The following is a 27,838-nucleotide window of genomic DNA, read 5'->3' on the forward strand; positions in this document are numbered from 1 at the left end:
TCCGATTCGATCCCCAGGCTGAGAACTTCCACATGCCGCAGATGCGAGACTAAAAGGACAAAAAAATAAAAAAATAAAAATAAAAATGTCACCAGTCTTTATCAACTTTACCAATTTCCTTTTGTCAGTGGAGGAATGACACACATACGGTTAAGTACACTCATCTTACCTGTCGATGAAGCCAACGAAGTTTTACTTACATAACCAACTTCTCCAGACTAAGAGAACGAGTACTTTCAGCACCACGGAAGCTTCCCTCATGTCCCCATTGATTTTATTTTTTTATTATTATTTTTAATTTTTGGCCACACCTGAAGCATGCAGAAGTTCTGGGCCAGAGACTGAACTTGAGCCACAGCAGCGACCACAGAGAACCCTGAACCACTCGGCCGCCACGGAGCTCCTTCTCCATGTAACGCCCTCATAAGGACACCAACTTGCTTATCACCAGAGGGTGGTTTTGTTTATTCTTGAGCCTCAGATAAATGAAAATACATAGCAGGAACTCTTCTGTGCTGGCTCCTTTATTTAAAACCGTAATTAGGAGTTTCCGTGGTGGCTCAGCAGAAGCAAATCTGACTAGTATTCATGAGGTTGAGGGTTCGGTCCCTGGCCTTGCTCAGTGGGTTAAGGATCAGCATTGCTGTGAGCTGTGGTGTGGGTCGCAGAGGCGGCTCGGATCTGCTATTGCTGTGGCTCTGGCATAGGCCAGTGGCTACAACTCCGACTTGACCCCTAGCCTGGGAACCTCCACATGCTGCAGGTGCAGCCTTAAAAGGCACACACACACACACACACACACAGCTATAGTACGTACATCAAGCTCAATATTCCCTGTGTGACAAAGGTACCAAGTTGTAACATCTTGACACGTGTTGGAATAAACAACTCCAAAATTGTTTTTAACAGCAGCTGTAGTTCTGATTCGTCCCCTAGCCTGGGAACCTCCATGTGCCACAGGCTCGGCCCTAAAAAAGAAAAAAAAAAAAAAAAACACCCCAAACAAAAAACAAAGCAAAAAAATAAATCCATAATTATTATTTAAAATTTTATTTTTAATTTAATTTTTATTTTATATTATAGTTGATTTACAATATTGTGTTAGTTTCAGGTATTAAGCAAAGTGATTCAGTCATATATATATGTATATATATACATATTTCCGTTCTTTTTTTTTTTTTTTTTTGTCTTTTTAGCTATTTCTTGGGCCGATCCCGCAGCATATGGAGGTTCCCAGGCTAGGGGTCCAATCGGAGCTGTAGCCACCAGCCTACACCAGAGCCACAGCAACTCGGGATCCGAGCCACGTCTGCAACCTACACCACAGCTCACGGCAACGCCGGATCCTTAACCCACTGAGCAAGGGCAGGGACCGAATCTGCAACCTCATGGTTCCTAGTCGGATTCGTTAACCACTGCGCCACGATGGGAACTCCTCCGTTCTTTTTTAAATGGAATTATTTTAATTTTTAAATTATTTTTATTTATTTATTTATTTTATTTTTTGTCTTTCTGTCTTTTCTAGGGCCCCACCTGCGGCATTAGATCCCAGGCTAGGGGTCTAATCGGAGCTGTAGCCACCGGCCTACACCACAGCCACAGCAATGCCGGATCTGAGCTGCATCTGGGACTTACACCACAGCTCACGGCAACGCCGGATCCTTAACCCACTGAGTGAGGCCAGGGATTGAACCCTTGTCCTCATGGTTCCTTGTCCTCATGGTTGGATTGGTTAACCACTGCGCCACAACGGGAACTCCACATATTTCCATTCTTATTCAGATTCTTTCCCTATACAAGTTATTACAGAATATCGAATGGAGTTCCCTGTGCTATACAGTAGGTCTTTGTTGATCATCTCTTACACATAACACTGCAGACATGTTAATCCTAAACTTCTAAATTTATTCCCCCCCCGCCCCGCGCCCCTCTCCACTCTGGTAACCATAGGTTTGTTTTTGAAATCTTTTTTTTTTTTTTTTTTTTTTTTTTGTCTTTTTGCCATTTCTTGGGCTGCTCTCGCGGCATATGGAGGTTCCCAGACTAGGGGGTCAATCGGAGCCATAGCCGTTGGGATCCGATGGTTCTTAGTCGGATTTGTTAACCGCTGAGCCATGACGGGGACTCCTGTTTTCGAAATCTTTGAGTCTGTTTCTGTTTTTTAAGTTCGTTTGTATCATTTTTTAATATTCCACATATAAGTGATATCATATGATATTTGTCTTTCTTTTTCTGTCTTACTTAGTATGATAATCTCTAGGTCCATCCAAGTTGCTGCAAATACCATTATTTTATTCTTTTTATGACCGAGTAATATTCCATTGTATAAATGTACCACATCTTTATCCATTTCTTGGTCGATGGACCTCGGTCGATGGACATTTAAGTTGCTTCTATGTCTTGGCTACTGTCAACAGTGTTGCTATGAACAAAGGATGCATGTATCTTTTCAAATTACAGTTTTATGCAGATATATGCCCAGGAGTGGGATGGCTGGATCTTATGGTAGTTCATTTTTAGGATTTTTTTTTTTTTTTGGTCTTTTTAGGGCTGCATCCATGGCATATGGAAGTTCCCAGGCTAGGGGGTCCCATCAGAGCTGTAGCCATTGGCGTATGCCAGAGCCACAGCAACGTGGGATCTGAGCTGAGTCTTTGACCTACACCACGGCTTCACAGCAACGCCGGATCCTTAACCCACTGAGCGAGGCCAGGGATTGAACCCTTGTTCTCATGGATGCTAGTCGGGTTTGTTAACAACTGAGCCACGAAGGGAACTCGTATTTTTAGTTTTTTAAGGAAGCTCCATATTGTTCTTCATAGTGGTGGTACCAATTTACATTCCCACCAACAGTGAAGGAGGGTTCCCTTTTTTTCCACACTCTCTCCAGCACATACTGTTTGTAGACATTTTGATGGTGGCCATTCTGACTTGTGTGAGACGATATCCTCATTTTAATTTTGATTTGCATTTCTCTAATAATTAGGGATATTGAGCATCTTTTCGTGTGTGTGTTTTTTTTTTTGCTGGCTTCTTTAGCTCAACATCAGGTTTTTGCACTTAAGCCGGATTGCTATCATCTAATTTTAATGTTTGTTTTATATTTACGTAGTGCAATGAAATAATTTTTATGTTAAGATTTGACTCTCAGGCAAACCCGCAGATCAAAACGTGCAAGTGTTACGTACTACTGCCACCTGGTGTTAGGCGGCCTAAAATGCAGGGGCAGGGAGTTCCCCAGTTGCTCATCTGGTTAAGGATACTGCCTTGTCACTGCTGTGGTACAGGCTCGATCCCTGGCCCAGGAACTTCCACATGCCACAGGTGTGGCCCCAAAACACATGCAGGAACTATATTTCAAATGGTTCATTTCACAACATCCATCCCTCCAAAAGTTATGAAATAAAAATAAGTCACTCCAAATGAGAGAATAAGCCCTTTACAATTTGAAAGTCATTTGGCCTCAGTGAGCTCTTTAAGTTTATACTATAGCTTTAATGAAACTTACCTTTTTGAGTTAATGTAGTCTTAAAAAACACACCAGATTTACTGGAGCTGTTGGAGCAGGTGGCGTCAAAAGAGAGGAAAGCGTGGGAGGGTAAAAAAACAAAAACAAAATCCCTGGAATGCTATCAGGTTTGCACTGTACCTATTTCTTAAAATCCTTAGGGAAACGGGATTTCGGTCGCAGTATCCCAGACGTGCTGTTTATTGAATAATCACCTTTTCCTCTGCCGCAGCAACGTTAGATTTCTCCCGAGCCAGCGCTTCCTCGAGGCTGCTCAGTGATTTACCGCTCTGAGCCTGTGTAAGGACTTCCAGCTCCAGTTCTTTGATTTTCTGCTGACAGTGCTTCCACTCAGCTGTCAGCGAAGAGCACATTTTTGCACTGTCCAGTAACTTCTGCTGGGCCTGCTTTAGTTCAGTTTTGATCTAGAGGTGAGGCATAAATAAAAGTGACAAAAATAAGCACGGGATGAAGGTGAACGTGAGCCAGAATAAGCAGCTTGCGAAGGAGTGGAGTCCCCCAAGAGCTGACAAATACCAGCGTCGCGTGGCTGCCCACCTCTCCGCAGCTGCTCTGGGCTGGTAAGGTTTGCCGAGGTCTAGCTGTAGCCAGACAGTGGCGGGACGAAGGAATCTTGCTGCGAGTTGCTATATGTGCACATGGTCCTCTGTTTTTCCCCGGTCTACTCCAGGCTGGCTTTCACTCCTACTTCCTGACACTGTTGTTGCCAAGGGCACGACTGACCTCCCCAAGGCCAGAATTTAAGTCCAGTGGACACCTGATCTGCGAGCAGCAGTCACACCTTCCGTCTCCGGAAGTTCTCCCCTTGGAGCCTGTGACGTCATCCCCTCCGGTTACTAACCCCTGCTGTGGCTTCCTGGTTTCTGGGGGAGACCACTCCAGAGCACCAGCTCCGACGCTACTATTGGACTGCGGCGGCCTTCCCTTCTGATCTGCTCTCCACGCTGCAGCCACCGAGGTCCTTTAAAACACACGTGGCGCTGCCTCACCCCTGCTCCTTCGATCTCTGAGTGGCTTCGCCATCCCTCGGGGAGCGTCTCCCAGCAGCGCGCCTGGCTTTGAAGGATCTGGCCTTTGCCAGAGTAAAATCATCCTGTCACCCCTCTGGCTCCCACGGGTCTCCTGCCATGCTGGCTTCTATCTAAGAGTTTACAACGAGTAGAGGCCGAGACAAAGAAATCAAAGAGAAGAAGAGACTGAGTGCCGGGGGCTTTGGCGCACTGAGTTGGTTCAGGACTGTGAAAATTAAACTTATTGTACGCGGAACGGGGACACAGGCTTCATATATATTATCCACTTGCCCCACAGACCAAGAAAGCTAATGGTCTCTGAGACCTGTGGTCATTGGTCTCTTAGACACAGTGCCCGGCGTTTTGGCAGTGCTGGTAATGACGAAATGAGACGACAGTGCGGCAAACACCGCCACGGCCAGTGACGTGTGTGTCTAGGGTGGCTTCTTCGGCTTCAGGTCGGGACTTTTAAGGACCAGGAAGAGGATTCAGCACAGTGTCTCAGCGTTGGTGGTGGCAGAACTGCTCTCGGCCTCAAGCTCTGCAAGCCTATGGCACTCTTCTTTATATTCTGAACCAGAAACATGCAAGATGCCCATAAATCATAAAAAAATACATAAATTGTAGTATTTGCTCACAGTGGAATACTCTACTGCTAAAAAAAAGAACGAACAATGGTCATACGTCACAACATGGATGAAGCTTCCAAACAAAGTAGGTTGTTTTTGTTTTTTTGGTTTTTTTTTCTGTCTTTTCTCTTTTTAGGGCCACACCCGAAGCATATGGAGGTTCCCAGGCTAGGGGTCTCATTGGAGCTGTAGCTGCCGGCCTAGGCACGGCAACGCAGGATCCGAGCCACGTCTGCGACCCATGCCACAGCTCAGGGCAACGCTGGATCCTTAACCTACTGAGCAAAGCCAGGGATTGAACCCGCAACCTCATGGTTCCTAGTTGGATTCAGTTCCGCTTCGCCAAGACGGGAACTCCCAAATTAGATTGTTCAGAAGACAGAAGGTGTGCATTTTGATTATATTTGTAAAATATTCAAAAACAGGCAAAACGGAACTATGCTGTGGGATTCATACATGGGTGATGAAACTATAAAGTAAAACGAGAGAGTAATTACTTAAATGAGTGGTTCCTGCTAAGGCGGAAGGAGACGGGATTTTGATGGGAGAGAGTTCTGCAGGGGCTGGTGGTGCCCAGGCCGAGCGCGATTTCCTTCCCTAGTGGGGCTGCCTGGGTAATCACTGTGCCACAATTCCTTGAACTGTAAATTTATGTTTTATGTACTTTCTGAATGCTTCACAATACATGGTTTAAAAGCCACAAAGTAGGATTCCTGTTTCTTAACCAGTCTTCTTTTTTTTTTTTTTTTTAATTTTTGTTGTTGTTATTGTTGCTATTTCTTGGGCCGCTCCCTCGGCATATGGAGGTTCCCAGGCTAGGGGTTGAATCGGAGCTGTAGCCACCGGCCTACGCCAGAGCAACAGCAACTCGGGATCCGAGCCGCGTCTGCAACCTACACCACAGCTCACGGCAACACCAGATCCTAAACCCACTGAGCAAGGGCAGGGACCGAACCCACAACCTCATGGTTCCCAGTCGGATTCGTTAACCACTGCGCCACGATGGGAACTCCTTAACCAGCCCTCTAGGTGCGCCTGACATTAGCCAGAGACCCGGAGTTGATCATCTCTGAGTGGATTTTAAAAAGCCAGCTCCCAGTGTGCAAAGGTGAGGCTCCCAACAGCCCCCAAGTGGAGTTCCCGCTGCGGCTCCGCAGTAACGAACCCGACTGGCGTCCGTGAGGATGGGGATTCCACCCCTGGCCTTGCCCAGCGGGTTAAGGACCCAGTGTTGTTGTGAGTTGCCGTGTAGGTCACAGAGGCGGCTGAGATCTGGCGTGGCTGTGGCTGTGGCGTGGGCCAGCAGCTGTAGCTCCGATTTGATCCCGAGCCTGGGAAGTTCCCTATGCTGCAGGTGAGGCCCTTAAAAAAAAAATTCCCAAATTGAGGAGAAGATTAACATGGAAAGATAACTCTACAGGAAAGAGAGCAACAGACCTGGGTTTAAATTCTGACTCCACAAAAGCTAACAAGCTCTGCCGGCTTGAACTGCTATGCCACCCAGAAGACGACGGCCCTTCAGGGCTGGGTGGCTCATGGGAGGTGAAGAGGGCACACTGCCACTCTAAGGCAGCTGGCGACGGCACGTGACTCTGCCGAGGCGCCTGGCCCAGGGGGTCGGTCCGAACACTGATGTCCCGTTCCTGAAACGGCCAGTGGTTTACTCACCTCCAAGGAGGGTCACAACAGAACAAAACGCATCTTCTCCTCTTAGCAAGTTATCATTTGCCCACCCCTAAGGACTTGCTCGTGAATTCAACAAATGTTTATATGGTGCCAACCACACATAAGATACCACGTTCTGCCGCCGTCCTGGTCACTGTACCTTGACGAAGAGCAGGTATTGCCTGAGGATGCTCAGAGTGGACAGCTAAAGTGACCTAAGAAAGGCGTTTGAAGGGAAAGGCAAAAGCCTGTCCTAAAAGGAGATGTGAGAAAGATCTGGAATTTCATTTAAAACTGCAAAGGCTCGGACCTCCCGCTGTGGCACAGGGGGTTGGGATCTCGCGCTGTCTCTGCAGCGGCTCAGGTCGCTGCTGCAGCTCGGATTTGATCCCTGGCCCAGGAACTACCTCCCCCCCACTCCGTCCCCAAAACAAACCACAAAGACTTGAGGGAATATGTTCAATATTCAAAAAATCACGAAGGGTGAGCCGAGGGAAAAAGTTTATCCAAAAAATCCAGGAATGCTGCAACTGCCTAGAAGGGCTTCCCTTAGAGTTTGAGATAAATGACTATTTGTTTTTCTCTACATCACCCCATTAGACTGTGAGCTCGTAAAATGTAGAGACCTTTCTTAAACCATTTTTATGTCATTTCCTGAATAAGGCCATTGATCCTGCTATACCAGGGGCGGCAAACTTTACCTCTAAAGGGCCAGATAGTAAATACTGTAGCCTTTGTGGGCCATATGGTCTCTGCTGCGGTGCAAAAGCAGCATCAACAAGATGTAAACAAACAGGTATGGCTGTGTGTCGATAAAACTTTATTTACAAAAATAGGAGTTCCTACTGTGGCTCAGCAGGTTAAGAACCCAGCACTGTCTCTGTGCAGATGGGGGTCCCATCCCTGGCCTCTCTCAGAGGGTTAAGGATCCAGCACTGCCACAAGCTTCCAAGGAGGTTGAAGATGTGGCTTAGATCTGGTGCTGCTGTGGCCGCGGCACAGGCCTGCAGCTGCAGTTCCAATTTGATTGTCTAGCAAGTGTGGCCATTAAAAAATAAAAAAAAAATAAAAATAAAAAAAAAAAATAGAAGGCAGGATTTGACCCATAGGCCAAAGTTTGCTGATTGTATCTGTTTTGTTTAAACTCTCAGTATTGATGAGATTGTCTGCCTAGTATAGGACTGATAAGTATTTGTTGAGTTAAATTCCAGAACCGTAGGGCCGGGTTTATAAAAACTAGGTTCCTAATATATGTTTACAGAATTGAACCGCATTAAAAGAAAGCAAGCACAATTCCACATGGTGTTTCAGTTGGAACATTCACATGGTTTGTAAACTTGTGCCACAGCAGCCACCCGAGTCGCAGCAGTGACAAAACCGGATCCTTAACCTGACGAGCCACAAAGGAACTCTTACAGAGATAATTTTAAAATAAGCATGTCTAGGGGATGTTTCCCTAACTTGTTGACGCTCTGATGCTCTCCTGCCAGGAAGAGCAGCTTTGCTCTCTCAGGCTTTGCACCTTGGCGCAGTCGATATCTCATCCAGCCAGTAACAATGAATGCATCCATGATGGATGAATCTGTCCGGAGCGAGAATGAGGGCAATACCCCCATATACCTGGCTCAGGTCACTGAAATTTAGTTACGCGCTAGAAGTTCTTGGTAATGATTTCAAAATACTGAATAACTTCCAAACCTTTTACATTTGGAGTTCCCGTTGTGGCTCAGTGGTTAACGAACCCAACTAGCATCCATGAGGACGTGGGTTCGATCCCTGCCCTCGCTCAGTGGGTTAAGGATCCGGTGTAGCTGTGAGCTGTGGTGTAGGTCGCAGATGCAGCTTGGATCCAGCGTTGCTGTGGCTGTGGTGCAGGCCGGCGGCTACAGCTCCGAGTGGACCCCTAGCCTGGGAACCTCCATACGCCGCAGGTGGGGCCCTAAAAAGACAAAAAAAAAAACCCCAAAAAACCTTTTTACATTTATAGGTTGACAGCACACACCTCCATGTGGGAGCAAATCACTTTGATTTCTCGACTTGGCAGAGGGAGAAGTTAAAGGAGGGACCCAGCAGACGTCTCACACTGTCTCCCCACTTCGGGGACTCTGTAATGAATGATCCCACTGAGGGATTTTGAGTCTTCTACCCCCGGCTCAAATAAGGCTCCTCAGGAAAGGCCATGGCCACTGGCTTACCTTAAGGCTTTCTCCCTGCAGTAAGCTGTTGTGCTGCTTTAAGTCCAAGTTCTTTCCTCGCTCGTAGCGAAGCTCTTTTTCTGCTGAGCTACACAGAACCTGGAGCCGGTGCAAATCCTGGCGAAGCTGTTGTAGTTCCTCTTGCGGCTGGGACTTGGTTCTGTCTCCAGATGGTCGGTACTAAAGCAAACATTTTACAAGAGACACATGGGCAGTTTGAAAGAATGTTGACAACACGCGTTCCGGCTGCAAGAGAGTGATTATTCCCACGCACCTTTTTTGGAGTTAGCTTAGTTACAACCAATCCCTCTTTCACCTTTACGGCGGGTTGTACAAGTTTATGGTGTTATATATATTTTCTCTCCTGTTACAGTGGAGAGAAAATACTGAAGAAATTATGTGAACAACAGCAGTTGAGCATAGAAAATTAACTTTCTTGGTTTTCCTGTCAGTGAAGTATGGACAGTTTCAGAGTAAAATGGGCTTTAAGCAGAGTGTTCAAAGAGTCAATATGTGAAGACGTGGAGTGTAAATGTGTACCTGGCGCGTGCGCATGTGTCTCTGTGTGTGCGTGTCCGCGTGGGCACGCGTGTGTGGGTGTGTGTGCGTCTGTGGGGGGGTGTGTGCGTGAGTGAGTGTGTGTCTGTAGGGAGGTGCGCGCACGCGTGTCTGTGTGTGTGCCTGTGTGTGTGTGGGTGCGTGTGTGTGTGTGTGCGTGTGTCAGTGTGTGTGTGGGGGGGTGTGGGTGTGGGTGGTGTCTGCAGGCAAAGGGAGAGGGACCGTTTAGCCAGCGATGTTAAATTCCCAGGCTCCCTCATCACTTTCCCTTCCCCACCTGAGGATTCCTTAGTGACTCAGCAGCACAATTTCCTGCCAAGTCTCTCCAGCACAATAAAGCTACCAGGACCCAAGAAGGAGTTCGATTTTCTAAAAGGTAGGCACACACAGGTGTGCTGAGTAGATAAAGCATTCAACCTCATCCGCTTCAACAGACGAGACACTTTGAGTTTCCGGAGTCCTGGTCCAGGGTGCTTCCTGTCCATGACTTTCTCAAAAGCCCCCGTCATTACTCTAGTTTATCTTGCTTACAACAGAACTGCCACAGAGAATTCCCCGAGTCCTGCCAGCCCATCAATTCCTATCTTGGTTTTGTCAGACAGGCCATCTAAACCCAATGTGCAAGTGTCTGAGATCCCTACAGAAAATTCTTGAATGTAATTTTGTTACACTTAAGAACCCTAGCTTTGGAATTAGATACATCTGGGTTTCCGTTCTGAATCTGTCACTTAATTGGGTGATCTTGGAAAAATTACCTCACCTTTCTACGTTTCATTTTCCTCATCTTAAAATGGAAATAATAATGATATAACTACTGGATAGAGTAAAGGGTACGTAAGATAAGCCATGTAAGCACTGAGCACGATGCCTAAAAACACATAGCAAGCGTATTCCAAAATAATACCATCACCGCTGAGCCTCTCTGCCTTGCCCTCCTGTGTCTGCTTCCATTTGAAGACAAGACTCCTCCTGCAGTCTGGAAAGTCTTGGTCACCACGCTAGCTTCTTCTTTAACCGGTACGGAGAAGCTCTTTAACCGTGAATAATCGCCCGTCTATACAGCCGTTTCACACACCCAAACAGATCTACAGAGAAGCCCCTGTTTACACCACCGAGACAAAGGTACAGACGTTTTTAGCCTGTTTCCAAGGTGAGAAAAGTCAGAATGGTAGTTCTTTCTGCCTACATTTTCCAATGAAGTCACTTTGTCAGAGTAGAAATGTAAATTACTTTTCAAGAAAAGCAACTATTAAAGAAGCTACCAGTTCCCCAGTCAAGCTGTCAACGCACAGAGTCTCTATTTTTTTCCTACTGTGTAAACTACTTCCCTCATGGAGGTTACTGCAGAGGTGTGAAGACACACAGGCTACTAGGAACCAGGTCAGCGCACAGAGTACAAAGGATCCTTTTTGGGCCGTTTATCAGGTTTATTAAGCCAGTCACCCTGAGTCTCAGTTTACTCAGCTGCAAATTTCAGGCATAAGAGCAAGTAATAGATAACATAATTTCCATCCTAAGGATTCTTTTTTTTTGTCTTTTTTTGTCTTTTTGCCATTTCTTGGGCTGCTCCCACAGCATATGGAGGTTCCCAGGCTAGGGGTCAAATCGGAGCTGTAGCCGCCAGCCTACGCCACAGCCACAGCAATGGGGGATCCTTAACCCACGGAGCAAGGCCAGGGATCAAACCCGCAACCTCATGGTTCCCAGTCGGATTCGTTAACCACTGAGCCACGACAGGAACTCCTTAAGAATTCTTCAATAATTAAAATGAAAGAAGTTATTATCTTAAATTTATAGGCTTAAAAACTAACTTTTAATATTTAAAATATTATTGTAATAAAATACAAATTTAATATGAACCAAGTGCATATAGTGGCCCCATGTTCATATACTGACAAGATCGCTCCTACTGCGGAAAGAGTAAGAGACCTGCTGACTTGGGATATTCCCGTCAGGTCCACAAGGTGCAACAGGCCGTCACACTCTGATCATCCACCGTCACGCAGATTTTGACTTGTCCTTCTCAGCTCTCTCCTGGTAAACGTGCTGTGCATCGTGGCATGTTCAGGTGAAATTAATTATTATAGAAGACCAAATAATTGACATTCTGATTTTATCGAACAGTCTTGAAAGTGTGGTTTAATGTAGAGGTTTTCCCAAGACTATTCTAGGGGGCTAGTAAATCAAAGCTTTGCAGCCTGCGAGCCTAAGGGCCAGACCCCCGAGAAGTTCACCAAGAAAATCCATGACAGACACGCTGGGAGGGCTCTTGGGAGGCAGCTTGTCAGCCTCCTCAGAAAATTATCCTGACATGAGAACTGCCTTCCTTCTGCCTGCCTTCCTTTCTTTCTGTTTCTTTTTTTGTTTCTTTTTTTTCTTAAGTTTTATCAGGTGCTTTTTTGGTTGTTTGTTTCAGGCTGTGCTCGTGGCGTGTAGAGATTCCTGGGCCAGAGATCAAACCCGGAGCCCCAGCAGTACCAATGCCGAATCTTTAACTGCAGGGCAACCGGAGGCTCCGAGAACTACATGCTTTCTCTGCACTTCTCAGTAAGTGGAAGGCAGGTGACAAAGCAGTTAAAAAGATCAGGCTGTAAATGAGACGGACCCAGCTTCCACCACAAAGCATTAACTAGACCAATTATTTTAACCTCTCCGAAGCCTCAGTTTCCTCATCTATAAAGTGGCAATATTCCTGCCTCACTGTATTGCTTCATAGCCGCAGGGCATTTAGTACAGCGCCTAGAGCATAGCGAATATGCAATAATGTTTTTATGCAAAATGCTAACCTGCTTTCCAAACAGACAAAGTTAAGGTAATTAACGGTAGTTCAAATTTGTTTCAAGAATAGTGGGAAAGTAATATCTAGAATTCAGCTATTGCAGCCTCACCTGGAATACTGCTGAACAGCAGAAATTAAGCCCGCACAGGCCATGGGCAGCCACACATCATGTGACAAAATACGTATGAGTGCTATAGCTTACAGGCTTACTCACGAGAGATGTTTTCAGAGTTCTTTTCTACGCGTTGCCATTTATAAGCACTCTTTAAAGCCTGCCATCTGCTCTCAGCCTGCAGTCACCCACCTTGGCACGTTACGAGATTAAAAGACACGGTGCACAGGGATAGCAGCCAAGTACCAGCGCTGTGTTCCGACGACAGAGGTGAGGACGAAAAACCACGCGCAGCAGAACCAGGAAACGGAACCATCTACAGCCACCACTACGGCAAGGAGCCCTCCGCACAGAGAGGTTCTGAAATCACCACTGCAGAGCACACAGCAGGAACAAACCTGTCTAAAACGTGTTTTCGTCCTTGCTTGGTTCAAGCAGCAGAGGAGATGGTGTTTAAGTGTTTCGGGAAACGTGAGTTTCCAGACGCAAGTCTGTCATTGCCCGTGAAAGCCCACGCCTACCTTGTTTATCTGCCGTAGGGACCTTAAAACAGGCCTGGCGCATCATAGATATGGAGTTAATACGGGCTACATAAGCGAGAAAGAATAATGTACCTTTCTTTCAATAATTCAAAGTCATTATTACGGAACAAAGTTACTGGCTCTGTGGCTATGTGGTATATATATATATACTTGTCCTTTCACAGAATGGCTCTTCTCCCGATTTCCCATAGAATTTTTATATATTTCCTCGTTTTCACCTTCCCACCCTGAGGACTGAGCAATGATTCTTCAAATAATGGGAAGAGGTACATCAGATAAAATTAATAAATTAACCAAGGCATTACTTCTCATACTCTGAATTTCATTACTCCAAAAGCACAGTGATCATTTTACCCTCACAAGCAAAGATTTTATCATTTTTGTGATCGGTGTTCAGCCCCTGCCCAGTCTCCTACAGCGGCCCACTGTTCAACACAGGGAGTGTCAGAGAGACACAAAAGTCACCTCTTTTTGAATATTTGCTGTCCTACTTCCTGTTGGTCTTCTGAATAAATCCACTGACTCCTTCGTCAAAGGCATCGGAATCTTCTTTCAGGTGTATGTTTTCCTTATTTACTATTACTGGCCTAGTTTGCATACTCTGTGCAACCTCTCTTCAGGTACGTTTGACTTCTTTTACCAACGCCTTCCTTGCTTTCTAAACGAATGCCTGAAGCACTTCTCGAAGGTATATTATCCGCCTTTTGAGGTTGGTCTCCTTACCAGAGCAAAGCCTCCCGCTGTGGGTCTCAAAATGATTCCTAGAAAGGGGTGCCTAGGGAAATCTTAAGCTGTACAAGAGGGAACCTGCAAAATCGAGGTGAAAGAACTGAGGTGTGGATGGCAGTCTCTCCCTTTATTTCTCCTGCAGGCAGATTTCTAGTACTTAAAGCAATTCCAAGTCGGGCGCCTCTTCCCCATCAAAACAAAGCATGCTGTACCTGCAGCCGGGTTCCGGGACTAGAAAACAGTCCCTATCCCACCTGCCCGAGAGAGACGCTGACAGTCAGTCAGCATCCTTTTTGGCTGAGGCTGATGGAGCCTAGGAACACTTTATAAATAAGCAAGCAAGCCAACCGCTGGGCTTAGCTGAGGTTGTGGCTGCTATTTTACTACCATTCAGGCCCCGGTTATGATGTTGCTCAACAGATATATCATTTTAGTCATGGCATAAAATGAAGCTTATATCCACAGCTGGTTAGAGGAGATGGAGCCACCTACCTGGGCACTGCCGTCATCGGAGCCATCTCTAAAGCTCTGAGACGGAAGGAGGCTCGGAATCACAGGGCTCAGCTCTTCCCTAAGCCCCGCAACTTCCTTAGGCTTCAAGGTCAACTGCTCTCCTGCCCCTTTTGCGTCTCGGTTCTGCTGCAAGTCCTTCTCCTCCTGTCCCCCTCCTGGACAAGCGCCCTCCTTTGCGGCCTCCTCTGGACTTTCCTTCTGCTTACTTTCTCCTAATTCGGGACTTGGCACAAATAGAATAATACAAAACTCTCAAAATGCTCATTGTAGTCATAGAATATGCAAGAAAAAAATACCCGTAAGGCAAGTACAGGAAGCAAGATTTTCAACTTGAATTCTACAGCAGAAGAGCCGTTACCGTTTTCTTAGAAATAAACTTTAAAAACAAACGAGTCACGTCACATCCAGGGAGACGACCCAGCATTTTGATCTACAGGTGTAGGCAGACAACCAGTGGGAGGGAGTTTTCCACTTCTCCAACTCTTAGCGGGGCCTTGGGCAGACACAGCTTACAAAGATTTTCCAAAAAATCACTCAGTAAGCAGCCGGGTGCCTCTTCGGCAGGCACGAGGGCTACAATAGGACGCCATCCCTGCCCATCAAGAGCTTACCACATTGTGCGATATAAGGATAAGTTAACAAGGGATTACACTGAACTAGGCGTAAGTCCCAGGAGGCCTGATGGATGGATGAGTAGGCACAAGGGAGGCAGTGTAAAGGCAGGGTGTGTGTGTGTGTTGCGGGAGAGGGTGCTGGATGACCTAACCAGATGGGAAAAGCCCAGAGGCAAAAGGGAAACGTGTGCCTTAGAAAGTCGTTTGGAGTCTGTGTGGCGGGGAAAGCACAGACTGAGAGGCAACGGCGGGGATCCACGTGCCTAACAGCAGGACGAGAGCAGCCGGGGATGGAAAGGAGGAGAGGATGCGAGAGACTCACAAGGCTCTGTGACGAGCTTTGTCACCTCTGGGAGGGGGCGGCTGAGGGAGAAGAAGGAGTAACGAACAACACCCGGGTTTCTGGCCGGGCAAGGGGGCGGTGGCTCAAGAAGGCCTGCAGAGCTCCTGCGAAACTTGAAGCCACTCTTTCTGTTGTTGTTGTCTTTTTAGGGCCGCACCTGCGGCATATGGAGGGTCCCAGGCTAGGGGTTGATCTGGAGCTATGGCCACTTGCCTACACCACAGCCCAGCAACCTCAGATCCGAGCCTCGTCTGCGACCTACATGACAGCTCATGGCAACGCCTGATCCTTAACCCACTGGGTGAGGCCAAGGATGGAACCTGCATCCTCATGGATGCTACTCAGATTCGTTTCCGCTGAGCCACGACAGGAACTCCTAAAACCACTTTTTAAGAGAGTATAAAATTCAGGGGCCCCAAACCCGCAAAACAATGTCTTCTATTTTAGAACATTTACAAAGATAAAAGTTTGGCTACACCTGGGCCATACTGTCTCAGTTCACTGACGATGTATCCTTTGGTATGCTGTATAAGTAAAAATTGGCATCTATTGCTTCCTTTTTTTTTTTTTTTTGTCTTTTTTGTCTTTTTTTTTAGGGCCACACCCACGGCATATAGAGGTTCCCAGGCCAGGGGTCGAACTGGAGCTGTAGCCACTGGTCTACAGCAGAGCCACAGCAACGCCAGATCTGAGCCGCGTCTGCGACCTACACCACAGCTCACGGCAACGCCGGACCCTTAACCCACCGAGCGAGGCCAGGGATCGAACACGCAACCTCATGGTTCTTAGATTCGGTTACCACTGAGCCACAGAGGGAACTCTATTGTTTCCTTTTGATACCTAGTCAGGCAGAATTCGATTACATCAATTCGTTTTTGTGCCACAACAGAGTAATGCATTGGTCTAAGTCTCAAAAGTTTCTGTGAAAGATACATTTGGTGGAAAAGTAGAAAATACAAGAGTTGGGGGCAAGATTGACAACTACAGCAAGAAAAGAGAGGAGGAAAAAACACATTCTCAAAATAATGATCAGATACAATGTTAAATAAGAGCCTCTGTGAACAGTCTTAATTATGTAAAAACCCATACATGTATGTACCGAAGAAAGGTAAGGAAGAAAAATCGGGAAGAGGACTATCTCTGCCCGGTAGGAGTCATGGGTTTCGATGATCTTGTATTTCTCCACGCTTTCCTGGTTTTCTAGAAAAGCACACAGGTACTTACATATCAAAAAACAAAATCGGAGTTCCCGTCGTGGCGCAGTGGTTAACGAATCCGACTAGGAACCATGAGGTTGCGGGTTCAGTCCCTGCCCTTGCTAAATGGGTTAGCGATCCGGCGTTGCCGTGAGCTGTGGTGTAGGTCGCAGACGCGGCTCGGATCCCACGTTGCTGTGGCTCTGGCGTAGGCCGGTGGCTACAGCTCCGATTCAACCCCTAGCCTGGGAACCTCCATATGCCGTGGGAGCGGCCCAAGAAATAGCAGCAACAACAACAACAAAAAGACAAAAGACAAAAAAAAAAAAAAACAAAAAAAAACAAACAAAAAAAACCAAAAACAAAATCTTTGGGGAATGCTCATGACTAATTTACATATGCGCATCATTTGAAAATGAATGTCAAATTCTTACAATAATCACGCCAAATAAAACGTACCCCCTCCCCCAAATAATTGATGTAACGGGATTTTCTCAATTTACCAGAGTTCTTTTCTCTCTTCCTTTGGGTTCTGAGTCTCTACTTCCAAAACCGGAACTTGAGACGCAAGATCTTTAGAGGTACTCTCACTTGGAACTAAATTAGCATCTGCAGTCTTTCTCCCTAAAGTAATACGATTTAACTGTTCAAATTCTTGTGAAAGCTTCAAGACCTGCAAAGTTAAGTGGAAAGACAAATATTCTATTTTGCATACGCTTATGCATGACTGTGAAAAAAGTGTATTGATTCCATTAAATGCTAAAAAATTATTGGCCTAAGTAATAGAAACTGACATCCAAACCGAAGTCTTATTCAGTTTGGTTTAACAATTTGCAGTTGTTACACATATACTCTAATCCATTTTTAACACAGGCATAAGGGTGCATAAGTCCTTTTTTTTTTTTTTTTTCAAGAAGCTATTTTTGGTCTCTGGGATTGGCTTCTCAAGGCCTGCTAAGGGTTTCGTTCTCTCTGCTTATAAGCAAAAAAGATGTGATACACTATTACAGCTTTTATAGCATTATCATATATTTTTGGTCTCAAGTTTCGAGTGTAACCCATTAATTCATACGGTGCTACAAGAGAGAAAACATTAGAAAGAACATTAGATCAACATTACAGGGAACATATTTCCTCCAGTCTGCTCCTATTTGTCTGGAAACGCGGGAGCGTGCACAGGCTCCCAGACTACTGCAGTGATTCTAAAACCTTAGTGGATATGAGCGTCTCCTCGAGCTCCCGCCTGGCTCAGCGGAAATGAATCTGACTAATATCCACGAGGACGCAGGCTCCATCTCTGGCCTCACTCAGTGGGTTCAGGATCCAGCGCTGCCGTGAGCTGTGATGTAGGTTACAGACGCGGCTGGGATCCTTCGTTGCGGTGGCTGTGGTGTGGGCCGGCGGCTACAGCTCCAGTTCGACCCCCTCCATTTGTCGTGAGTATGGCCCTAAAAAGCAAAAAAAAAAAAAAAAAAAAAAAAAAGGCAGCCTCGCATTGCCACCCCATTCCTGAGATTCAGAACCAGTGGTCTGGGCTGGAAAATGGGAATTTGTACTTTAAGTAAGTCTGACAGGTCATTCCGAGGCAAACGGATGCTTTAGGAGTCACTGCTCTGCTGTGTGGTTTGGCGAAACCTTTGTGGAGGATTTTGCTGTTTTGTTTTGTTCTTTGACAGACTCCCTTCCTTGAAGACTCTTCTTTGGATCTCGACATGAAACGAAAGAACACCTACGAAAGCAGTAACAAGGGTGGAGGGGGCACCCTGCCGAGGCCGGGAGATGAGTCGCTGTGAAATCGCTTTGCGTGCAGATGGACAGCGCTGTGCCGCAGCCACTCTGACAACGCCCAGTTCCTCTAGTTACTGCGTTTGATTCTGAGAACACAATGGCCTGAATCCTAAAGCGCAGCCTAAGGTATCTGAGGACTCTTTCTGGTCTCCCGGGCCTTTTCACATTTCTGAAGAAAAACTCCCGTGTGGGACGTGGGTCATAATCTCATCATTTTACGCAGACTGCCACCTCTCCAGGGGCCCGGGGAGGTGGGAAGCCACGGACGGGCGAAGAAGAGACTAGAGCAGCTTGTCGGCGAGATCAACGCGGCCAAAGGCAGAGTGCGGGGCTGAGGACCGAGTATTTGCGCAGAAGTGAGGGGAAAGGTCCAGACGAGACGCTGAGGAAACAAGACCAGAGAGCGGAGGCGTCGGACTATGAGGGACCTGGAAGACGATGCTTTCGTTCATGAGCCTGCATGACTTTTTGTAAAGCAGGAAGACAGACTCCCAAACGCTGCTTATTCACTGATTTCTTACAGTCCCGGTAAACATTTAGACATTACAGATAGTACACGTTAGTTTCTTAAGAAGTAAAGGAAGCCACATGGAATTCCCACTTGACGTTCTAGCAAACCGGGAGCTGCTGAAGGTTTCTGAGGAGGAAGGTGACTTTGACACCAAGAGCTCGCAGGGTTTTCTGGAGTCTCACGTGACAAAGTTGCTGGATGTCAAGAGGGAAGAGAAGCCAGAGGCCCTTTCAGGACACAGGTGATGTGGACCGGCTCTGTTCCGCAGGCTTCTCCTTCCCCAAATCTTTTTTTTTTTTTTTTTTTTTTTTATTTTCCCACTGTACAGCAAGGGGGTCAGGTTATCCTTACATGTATACATTACAATTACAGTTTTTCCCCCACCCTTTCTTCTGTTGCATCATGAGTATCTAGACATAGTTCTCAATGCTATTCAGCAGGATCTCCTTGTAGATCTATTCTAAGTTGTGTCTGATAAGCCCAAGCTCCCGATCCCTCCCATTCCCTCCCCCTCCCACCAGGCAGCCACAAGTCTCTTCTCCAAGTCCATGATTTTCTTTTCTGAGGGGATGTTCATTTGTGCTGGATATTAGATTCCAGTTATAAGTGATATCATATGGTATTTGTCTTTGTCTTTCTGGCTCATTTCACTCAGTATGAGATTCTCTGGTTCCATCCATGTTGCTGCAAATGGCATGATGTCATCCTTTTTTATGGCTGAGTAGTATTCCATTATGTATATATACCACATCTTCCGAATCCAATCATCTGTCGATGGACATTTGGATTGTTTCCATGTCCTGGCTATTGTGAATAGGGCTGCAATGAACATGCGGGTGCATGTGTCTCTTTTAAGGAGAGCTTTGTCCGGATAGATGCCCAAGAGTGGGATTGCAGGGTCATATGGAAGTTCTATGTATAGATTTCTAAGGTATCACCAAACTGTTCTCCATAGTGGCTGTACCAGTTTACATTCCCACCAGCAGTGCAGGAGGGTTCCCTTTTCTCCACAGCCCCTCCAGCACTTGTTATTTGTGTCCTTCCCCTAATCTTATCCTCATGACAAAGCTCAGTCGCGTCTTCAGCCGCGTTTAAGCACCATGACGTATTCCGCTGATTGTTCCATGTTCCGCCTGAGGCCCGGGAGCAGGGAGGACAAAGCTTAGGCTGAGAGTCACCAGGCGGCTTGGCAGGTGTTTCATATACCTGAGGCTGGCGTTCCTATCTGTGAACTGGGGAAGCGGGCCTACCCCTTCTGGCTCTAAAACTTTGTGGCCAAAATAACACGACAGCCTATAAAACAGGGCTTTAGTACGTAGTTAGTCTTGCCAGGACTGTCATTAAGTCTAAAGCACTCTATGTTTTAAAGAGAAACTGGGCCATAATTAAAGAGTCACGGCTTCAAAACAGAAACCTCTCATCAGTAAAAGTTTTATGAGAGACGGAATACATACAGTCTCAAAGTACCTCCCTGTAAGATATTTATAAATTTCAGAGGCAACAGTGATAACTTCATCGTGGCGAACAAAAAGATATCCAGGAGTTCCTGCTGCGGCTCAGAGGTAACAACCCCGACCAGTGTCCGTGAGGATGTGGGTTTGATCCCTCGGCCTGCTCAGTGGGTTAAGGGCCCAGCATTGTCACAAGCTGAGGTGTAGGTCCCATATATGGTTCAGATCCCCTGTGGCTGTTGCTGTGGACAGTAGCTGCAGCTCCGATTCAACCCTTCGCCTGGGAATTTCCATATGCTGTGGGTGAGGCTCTACAAAAAGAAAAGTAGAAAAAAAAAAACAAAGGTATCCAGGAGTTCCCTTTGTGGCGCCGTGGAAACGACCCGACTAGGAACCATGAGGTTTTGGGCTCCATCCCTGACTCTGCTCAATGGGTTGAGGATCCAGTGTTGCCGTGAGCTGTGTGCAGGTGACAGTCACGGCTCGGGTCTGAGGTGGCTGTGGCTGTGGCGTAGGCCGGCGGCTACAGCTCAGAGTCGACCCTTCGCCTGGGAACCTCCATGTGCATCGGGTGTGGCCCTAAAAAGAAAAAAAAAAAAACCCACTATCTTCTGATGGAATGCACCGAGAAGGCCACGTCACTTTTGTAGTGTTCCTGCCAAAACTGTGCAACCGACGTTACATTATGAGGAAACATGAGAAAAACCCAAATCGAGAGACATTCTTTAAAATAAATGATCTGGACTCTTCAAAAATAGCAAGGTCATGAACAGCAAAGACAGAATGAGGAAGTGCTGCAGATTCAAGGAGCTACAGGATGTGGCAATTCAATGCAAAGTACAGTCCTGGACCGGACCTCGAACTAGAAAAAAAAAAATCGTCCCTTTTAGTGAAATTTGAGGATAAGCTGTAGATTAGCTACTCGTACAATATTCATGTTAATTTCCTGATTTTGAGGCTTGCCCTGTGACACAGCCGTGTCAGTTTTCAGCAAACGTACACGGTAGCATTCAGGAGGAAAGGGGGATTGCGTCTCCCACTTACGCTCCCAGGGTTCAGGAAAAAAGGGTGTCTGCCTATGAGTGTGTGTGCGTGTGTGTGTGTGTGTGTGTGTGTGTGTGTGTGTAGTGAGAGGGCAGAGGAGGATACCGCATGTGTGGCACCACGCTGACACATGCAGGGTAGAGGTACATGGAAAGTCTGTATGCTGCTTCGCAACTTTTCTCTCTGTTTGAAATCATTTCCAAATAGAGAGTTGTTTGTTTGTCTTGTTTGTTCTAAAGAGAGAGGGAAAGCCAGATTACCAGGATAGCGATCTGGATCTCTTTTGCATTCTTCTCACTTCATTTCACTCTCCACGCTGTTTTCTGATGGTATTTAGTGGCACGCCGTGATGAAAACGCACCTTGTGTGTTGACAAGGTCCCCCAAGCAAACCTCAGATGTCGGCTGTGTCCCACACACCCACCTTCCCAGGCAGGAAGCCCCGTTTGCTGGACCTTCCCTTCCCTACATCACGTACTCTTTGATCTTCGCCCCACTCCCTCAGCAACGCACTCTCCGAGTTCAGGGCAGCAGCTTCTTACGGGATAAATTAGGCCCTGATGTGGTCCTGCACGTCGCACGTGGCATTAAAGCTTAAGTCCAGGGATTTTCACTGCTGTGTTCAAGCCGTTGCTCCTTTCTGCCGCCTTGTCACCATCAAGAGAAAGATCAAGGAGGGAATTTTCATCCAGGAGTTGGTGACAACCTAAAACGTAGGACTCCAGAAATGACACACCTGGCAACCTCTCCATTTAGTGCTGGACTGACCCTGGTCAGGCAGCGCCATGTTTATATTAGGGAACGGATTGGGGCTGGGACATTTAAATATTTTCCTAATTCTAAGTATGAGCCTAATTTTCAGCATATTTGGAAAGATGTTTTGATTCTAAATAATTTTGAACGTGAAGACATTTAAGTAAACCTTTTTTTTTTTTTTTTTTTGGTCTTTTAGGGTTGCACCCACAGCATATGGAAGTTCCCAGGCTAGGGGTCAAATTGGAGCTGCAGCTGCCAGCCTACACCACAGCCACAGCAACGCAAGATCCGAGCTGCATCTGTGACCTACATCACAGCTCAAGGCAATGCTGGATCCTTAACCCACTGAGTGAGGCCAGGGATCAAACCTGCGTCCTATTGGATACTAGCCGCGTTCATTACTAACGAGCCAGGACAGGAACCAAGTCCAGCTTTTTTTTTGTCTTTTTAGGGCCACACCCTCAGCATATGGGGAGCTTCCCAGGCTAGGGGTCTAATCAGAGCTGCGGCTATTGGCCTACACCAGAGCCACAGCAACCCAGGATCCGAGCTGCATCTGTGACCTACACCACAGCTCAGGGCAATGCTGGATTCTTAACCCACTGAGCGAGGGCAGGGATCGAACCTGCCACCTCACGGTTCCTACTCGGATTCAATAACCTCTGAGCCACGACAGGAACTCCAAGTCCACCTTTTATATCACAACTTGTGCTCTAAAAAGTAAACCATTGGGAAGCTTATTTAAAGCAAAAAATTCATAGATTAATCCTAAGAGTGAAATATTGGCTGAGGTCTGAATGTTTATCCTGAAATACATCTTGATTTATAATCTACACTGTAAGGCAATTTATTTTATAATAATAAAGGAAACTTAGAAAAAAATAATAAAGGAAACTCCAATTTCCAATATGTCACTTAGTTTCCTTTTTATCTTCATAAAAGATATGTTATACATTGAACACTTAAATACTTAATAATTCAGTCTCACCTTTGTTTCTAATTCAGAATTCTCTCTTTGTAGCAGGTCATATGCCATTAAAAAAGGGTCTCTGTCTTCTGCTTCCCCTGGAAGACTTTGAATTTCATTATAAAGGCATGTAAGTTCTGACTTTAACCTTTGCAAATCCTGATTAAGAGATGATGACAATATTTAGGAGAAAAAAATGGAAGCATGTGGAAGTTCCCAGGCTAGGGGTTGAATCAGAGCTACAGCTGCCGGCCTACACCACAGTCACAGCAACGCCAGATCCAAGCCGAGTCTGCAACCTACACCACAGCTCACGGCAACGCCGGATGCATAACCCACTGAGCAAGGCCAGGGATTGAACCCTCAACCTCATGGTTCCTAGTCGGATTCGTTCCTGCTGTGCCACAAAGGGAACTCCCTACACTAATTTTTTTCTATATCAATAAGAGAAAACACTTTAGTTAGATGTGGGTTTTTAAACCAAACTTGTGCACTGATGATATGGAATCTGCAGTGTTTGGTGGAGGACAGGGGCCTGGGAGTCAGGTTGCAGTGCCTTATGAAGGGAACACGTGATAAAAATTTACTAAAGGAGAGGAGGTGCTTGGTATTCGCAGAGGCTTAAGAGCAGAGGGGGAGGGGCGTGTGGATGAGGAAGGCAGCGCAAAAAGGAGAACAGGTAGGGAGTGGCCGCCCCGAACCACGGTCAGGTGGCACAAGCCGCGTCAGTGCCCGACCCCGTTTCATGGAAAAGTCCTGCAGCTCATCAGGATGGGGTCTGGCGTTTGCACTGGCTCTCACCTACCCTGCAAACTGCTTGTCCCTCCTCTAAATCGGCAGTCTGGACTTCCATGAACTCACCTCCAGGTCACTCCTCCACATCTCCTGATGGACCTTTCCAAGACGGTAGGACCAGGGGTTAAAAGGAGAGACAAGTCCAGGACTCTATGACCACGACAATAAGGAAACCCCTGCTCTCTAAAGGATTCTCTGTTGAGTGTCGGAACTCATCATGATTAATGAGAAACAACAGTCATCTCGTGACTATTAATAGAAATACACATCCCTTAGCTACAATTCATTTCAAAATTAAAATAAACAAATAGCACGCAATCCCTGAATTACGAATGTTTCAAAGAGGAAAATAACACCCTAAATGGCAAAATACCTCACTTTCGACTTTCAGAGAGTTTGGTCCAGTGGTAAGAGCAGGTGTCAAGGGCTTTTTCCTGTCTCTCTCTTCTGACAACTCGCTTTCAAATATCTCAATTTTTTCTTGGCTCATTTTCAGTATCTGCAAAAGCATTTTAGACTATTAATTCCAGATACAATCCTCATGTTCCCTATAAATTCTGATGACACTCAATTGTAAAGTCATCCTGGGGAGGCCGGACCTGAGTAAACTTGGTCGTGGGACCACAGCTCTAAGACAGGCTTTTCCCTCTAAGCCTGTTTTCTCAACTGCAGGACAGAACTGATACTTGTCCTGCCTGCATTAGAGCCATTCAAACAGGAATCCAACGTGGTTTTGAAAGTATTTTGTGGAGTTCCCGTCGTGGCGCAGTGGTTAACGAATCCGACGAGGAACCATGAGGTTGCGGGTTTGGTCCCTGCCCTTGCTCAGTGGGTTAACGATCCGGCGTTGCCGTGAGCTGTGGTGTAGGTTGCAGACGCGGCTCGGATCCCGCGTTGCTGTGGCTCTGGCGTAGGCCGGCGGCTGCAGCTCCGATTCAACCCCTAGCCTGGGAACCTCCATATGCCGTGGGAGCGGCCCAAGAAATAGCAACAACAACAACAAAAGACAAAAGACAAAAGACAAAAAAAAAAAAAAGGAAAGTATTTTGTACATTTTAAGCCCTTACTAAATATAAGGTACTGTTATTATCCTACCAAATTGATGAGGAGGCGGAGAGCTTCAAAAATAATACTGAGAGCAGCTACTATTCACTGAGTGCTTACCACAGGCCAGACTGTATAGCAAAGGCTTTACATGCATTATCTAATTCCGTTTTCCCAGGATCCCTATGAGGTTAGAGCTACTATTTTACTCTTTTTACAGAGAACATAGTAAGGCTCAGCTAGATTAGGTAATTTGCCCAAAGCCACACAGTCAGCATTAGGATTCAGACCAGGTCTAACTCACAACCCCTTGCTTTTACTTTTATTTCATTTTTTCTTTTTCTTTGATTTTTTTGTCTTTTTGCCTTTTCTAGGGCTGCTCCCGTGGCATGTGGAGGTTCCCAGGCTAGGGGTCAAATCGGAGCTGTAGCCACCGGCCTACGCCAGAGCCACAGCAACTCGGGATCCAAGCCGCGTCTGCAACCTACACCACAGCTCACGGCAACGCTGGATCCCTAACCCACTGAGCAAGGCCAGGGATCAAACTTGCATCCTCATGGATGCCAGTCCGATTTGTTTCTGCTGAGCCACAATGGAAACTCTGATATTACTTATTATTTCTATTCAGAATTAGTTTTCAATGGAAATTTCAATTTGGTTTTTAATTTAATTAAGAGACTAAAAACATTCCTTTATTTAGGCTGAAAAAGGAAAGAGTTCATTTACCAAAGATTTTTATCTAATTAAATTTGCAGGAAAGTATTCCGGAGCTTTGCTTATTTTCTAGGTTCACGACTTATTGCCAGATGTGTATTAATTTAACCTACAGATTAAAGGAAATAAATTTGTTAGTAAAGCTGGTTATCAATAATTTACCTTTCTCATTTTTTTGGGGGGGGGTGCACCCACGGCATATGGAAGTTCCTAGGCTAGGGGTTAAATCTGAGATATAGCTGCCAGCCTACACCGCAGCAACGTGGGATCTGAGCCATGACTGCAACCTACATCACAGCTCACGGCAACACCAGATCCTTTAACCCACTGAGGGAGGCCAGGGATCGAACCACGACCTCATGGATCCCAGGCAGGTTCACTACCGCTGGGCCATGACAGGAACTCCAACCTCTCTCGTGTTTAATATCAGTAAAACATAAACAGCAACCGCAATTGACGAGTTGGAAAGAATGGGGAATGCTGGTGGAAAAACAGATGCTAAAACCCGAGCATCCTTCTGTCCAGCAGGATGGACAGAAGACTTACTTAAGAACCATGTTTTATAGTTGTACAACTAGACATGCAATAAAGTTCACTGAGTTAAAAAAAGAACCATGTTGACTTCTTAGCAGCAGCGCACAGGGATACAGGGAAGGATGTATTCTGCCCCCAGAGTAGCTTCTCCCTCTTCATCAGCTGCCTTCTGCACTGGCGGATGTTTCCGCCACCCACAGCCGACACACCGGTGCGTTCAGCACGCAAGGCAGGAGTCTGCTCCCCTTACACCACCTGAGACGCCCCGGTGCAGAAATGTCCCAGCTCTTAAAAATGAAAACTCCCCTCGTTTCCTTTGTTTACTCAGTACAAGAACGTCATGTATTTTAATGCTCTTTTTTAAAAATTCAGTGAATTTTATTATTTTATAGTTGTAACACCATCATCGCAATCCTTTTTTTTTTTTTTTTTTTTTTTTTTGGTTTTTAGGGTTGCACCCACGGCATATGGAAGCTCCCAGGCTGGGGGTCCCATCGGAGCTACAGCTGCCGGCCTACAGCACAGCCACAGCAACGTGGGATCTGAGCCGTGTCTGCGACCTACACCACAGCTCACGGCAGCCCCGGATCCTTAACCCACTGAGCGAGGCCAGGGATCGAACCTGAATTCTCATGGATACTAGTTGGATTCATTTCCCCTGTGCCACGTGGGGAACTCCCACTACTTAGAATATTTCCATCCCAAACCCCCAGCCCTCCCCCACTGCAACCTGTCCCCTGTGGTAACCATAAGTTTTTCAAAGTCTGTGTGTCTGTTTCGGTTCTGCACATAAGTTCATTTGTATCCTTTTTTTAGAGTCCACACATAAGTGATAGCGTATGATGCTGGTGTCTCTCGGTCTGACCAGCTTCACTTAGTACGATAATTTCTAGGTCCATCCATGGTGCAGCAAATGCCAACCATGACTTGAAAAGACACATGCACCCCCATGACCACTGACGCACCGTATACAACAGTCAGGACGTGGAGGCAACCTGCATGCCCATCGACAGAGGAATGGACCAAGAAGACCTGGGACACAGACACAGCGGGATGGTACTCAGCCATCACATGCTAACACTTTCAAGAGCAAGTTTTTCAAAAGAATGCATGTTTAAAATCTACCCTAATCACACCAAATCCACTCATACATTTAGATGATTCATGTGTTTCTTGAGGTCCATGATCAAAATTCAGAGCAGAGAAACACAGGGAAGGGGCCTCAATGCTGTGAGAAATGAGCAATGGGACATAGAGACCTCTGGGCACTGAACAGAGCCTACCTCACCAGTCAGCCAGCCGCCGGCAAAGAGGAGAACGAACGAACTGCCAGGGAATCGCCTGCCTGGCACAGGGCGGCCACCAACAGCTCTGGAAAACGGCTTAACAGTTCAGAATTTTCTACTTTCAGCATTCTACTCTCTGAACGGTGGGCCCATCTAACCCTCTGAGCCAGGCTGAGCCTCCCAGGCCCTGTCCGACGGAGCCACTGCCATCCGCCATGTCTCGTGTGGTGCCATCCTCTCTCACGGGCACAGTCAAATGAGGTGGCTGATGTGGGCCTTGGAGAGAGTAAGACACTCGCTGTCCGGTCGTCACCTCCCCGTAGAGACAGTTCACACGCTCGTCCTGGGCATGCTGTTACCCCCACGAACTGGCACATACGCCCTCTCGAAATCCTCACGAGAATTGGTCTGGTGCAGAAAATGAGCTCTGGCTCCAGACAAAACTGGTTCGGTTCCTGCCTCGGCCTCTGCCTCTGGTCCTTAGTTCCTTCAGATACGAAACAGAACACACCTGCTCCCCTCGGGGAGGGCTGCA

The 27,838-nt window shown here is 46.5% G+C and overlaps 1 protein-coding gene across 50 annotated transcripts in view; it reads right to left on the reverse strand.

The window, feature by feature from the left end:
- CCDC30 (coiled-coil domain containing 30) overlaps nucleotides 1–27,838 on the reverse strand; it is a 104,556-nt gene that overhangs the window by 34,432 nt on the left and 42,286 nt on the right. For 23 of the 50 annotated variants that reach the window (XM_084965442.1, XM_084965436.1, XM_084965453.1 and 20 more), the window contains 6 exons: nucleotides 24,099–24,224; nucleotides 22,952–23,089; nucleotides 16,918–17,087; nucleotides 14,241–14,484; nucleotides 9,029–9,208; nucleotides 3,724–3,933 (listed from right to left, as the gene is read on the reverse strand). In XM_084965442.1, coding sequence (XP_084821568.1) covers nucleotides 3,724–3,933; nucleotides 9,029–9,208; nucleotides 14,241–14,484; nucleotides 16,918–17,087; nucleotides 22,952–23,089; nucleotides 24,099–24,224 — 1,068 coding nt within the window. Of the gene's footprint in view, nucleotides 1–3,508; nucleotides 3,934–9,028; nucleotides 9,209–14,240; nucleotides 14,485–16,917; nucleotides 17,088–22,951; nucleotides 23,090–24,098; nucleotides 24,225–27,838 lie in introns of all 50 variants that reach the window. The other 27 variants (XM_084965459.1, XM_084965456.1, XM_084965467.1 and 24 more) reach the window with 5 other exon arrangements.

The sequence above is a fragment of the Sus scrofa genome, chromosome 6, assembly GCF_054392235.1.
Source record: "Sus scrofa isolate SSC_HxYL_T2T_F1_AM1 chromosome 6, Sscrofa_HxYL_maternal_Yorkshire_Landrace_v2.0, whole genome shotgun sequence".
Classification (NCBI taxonomy): Eukaryota; Metazoa; Chordata; class Mammalia; order Artiodactyla; family Suidae; genus Sus; species Sus scrofa.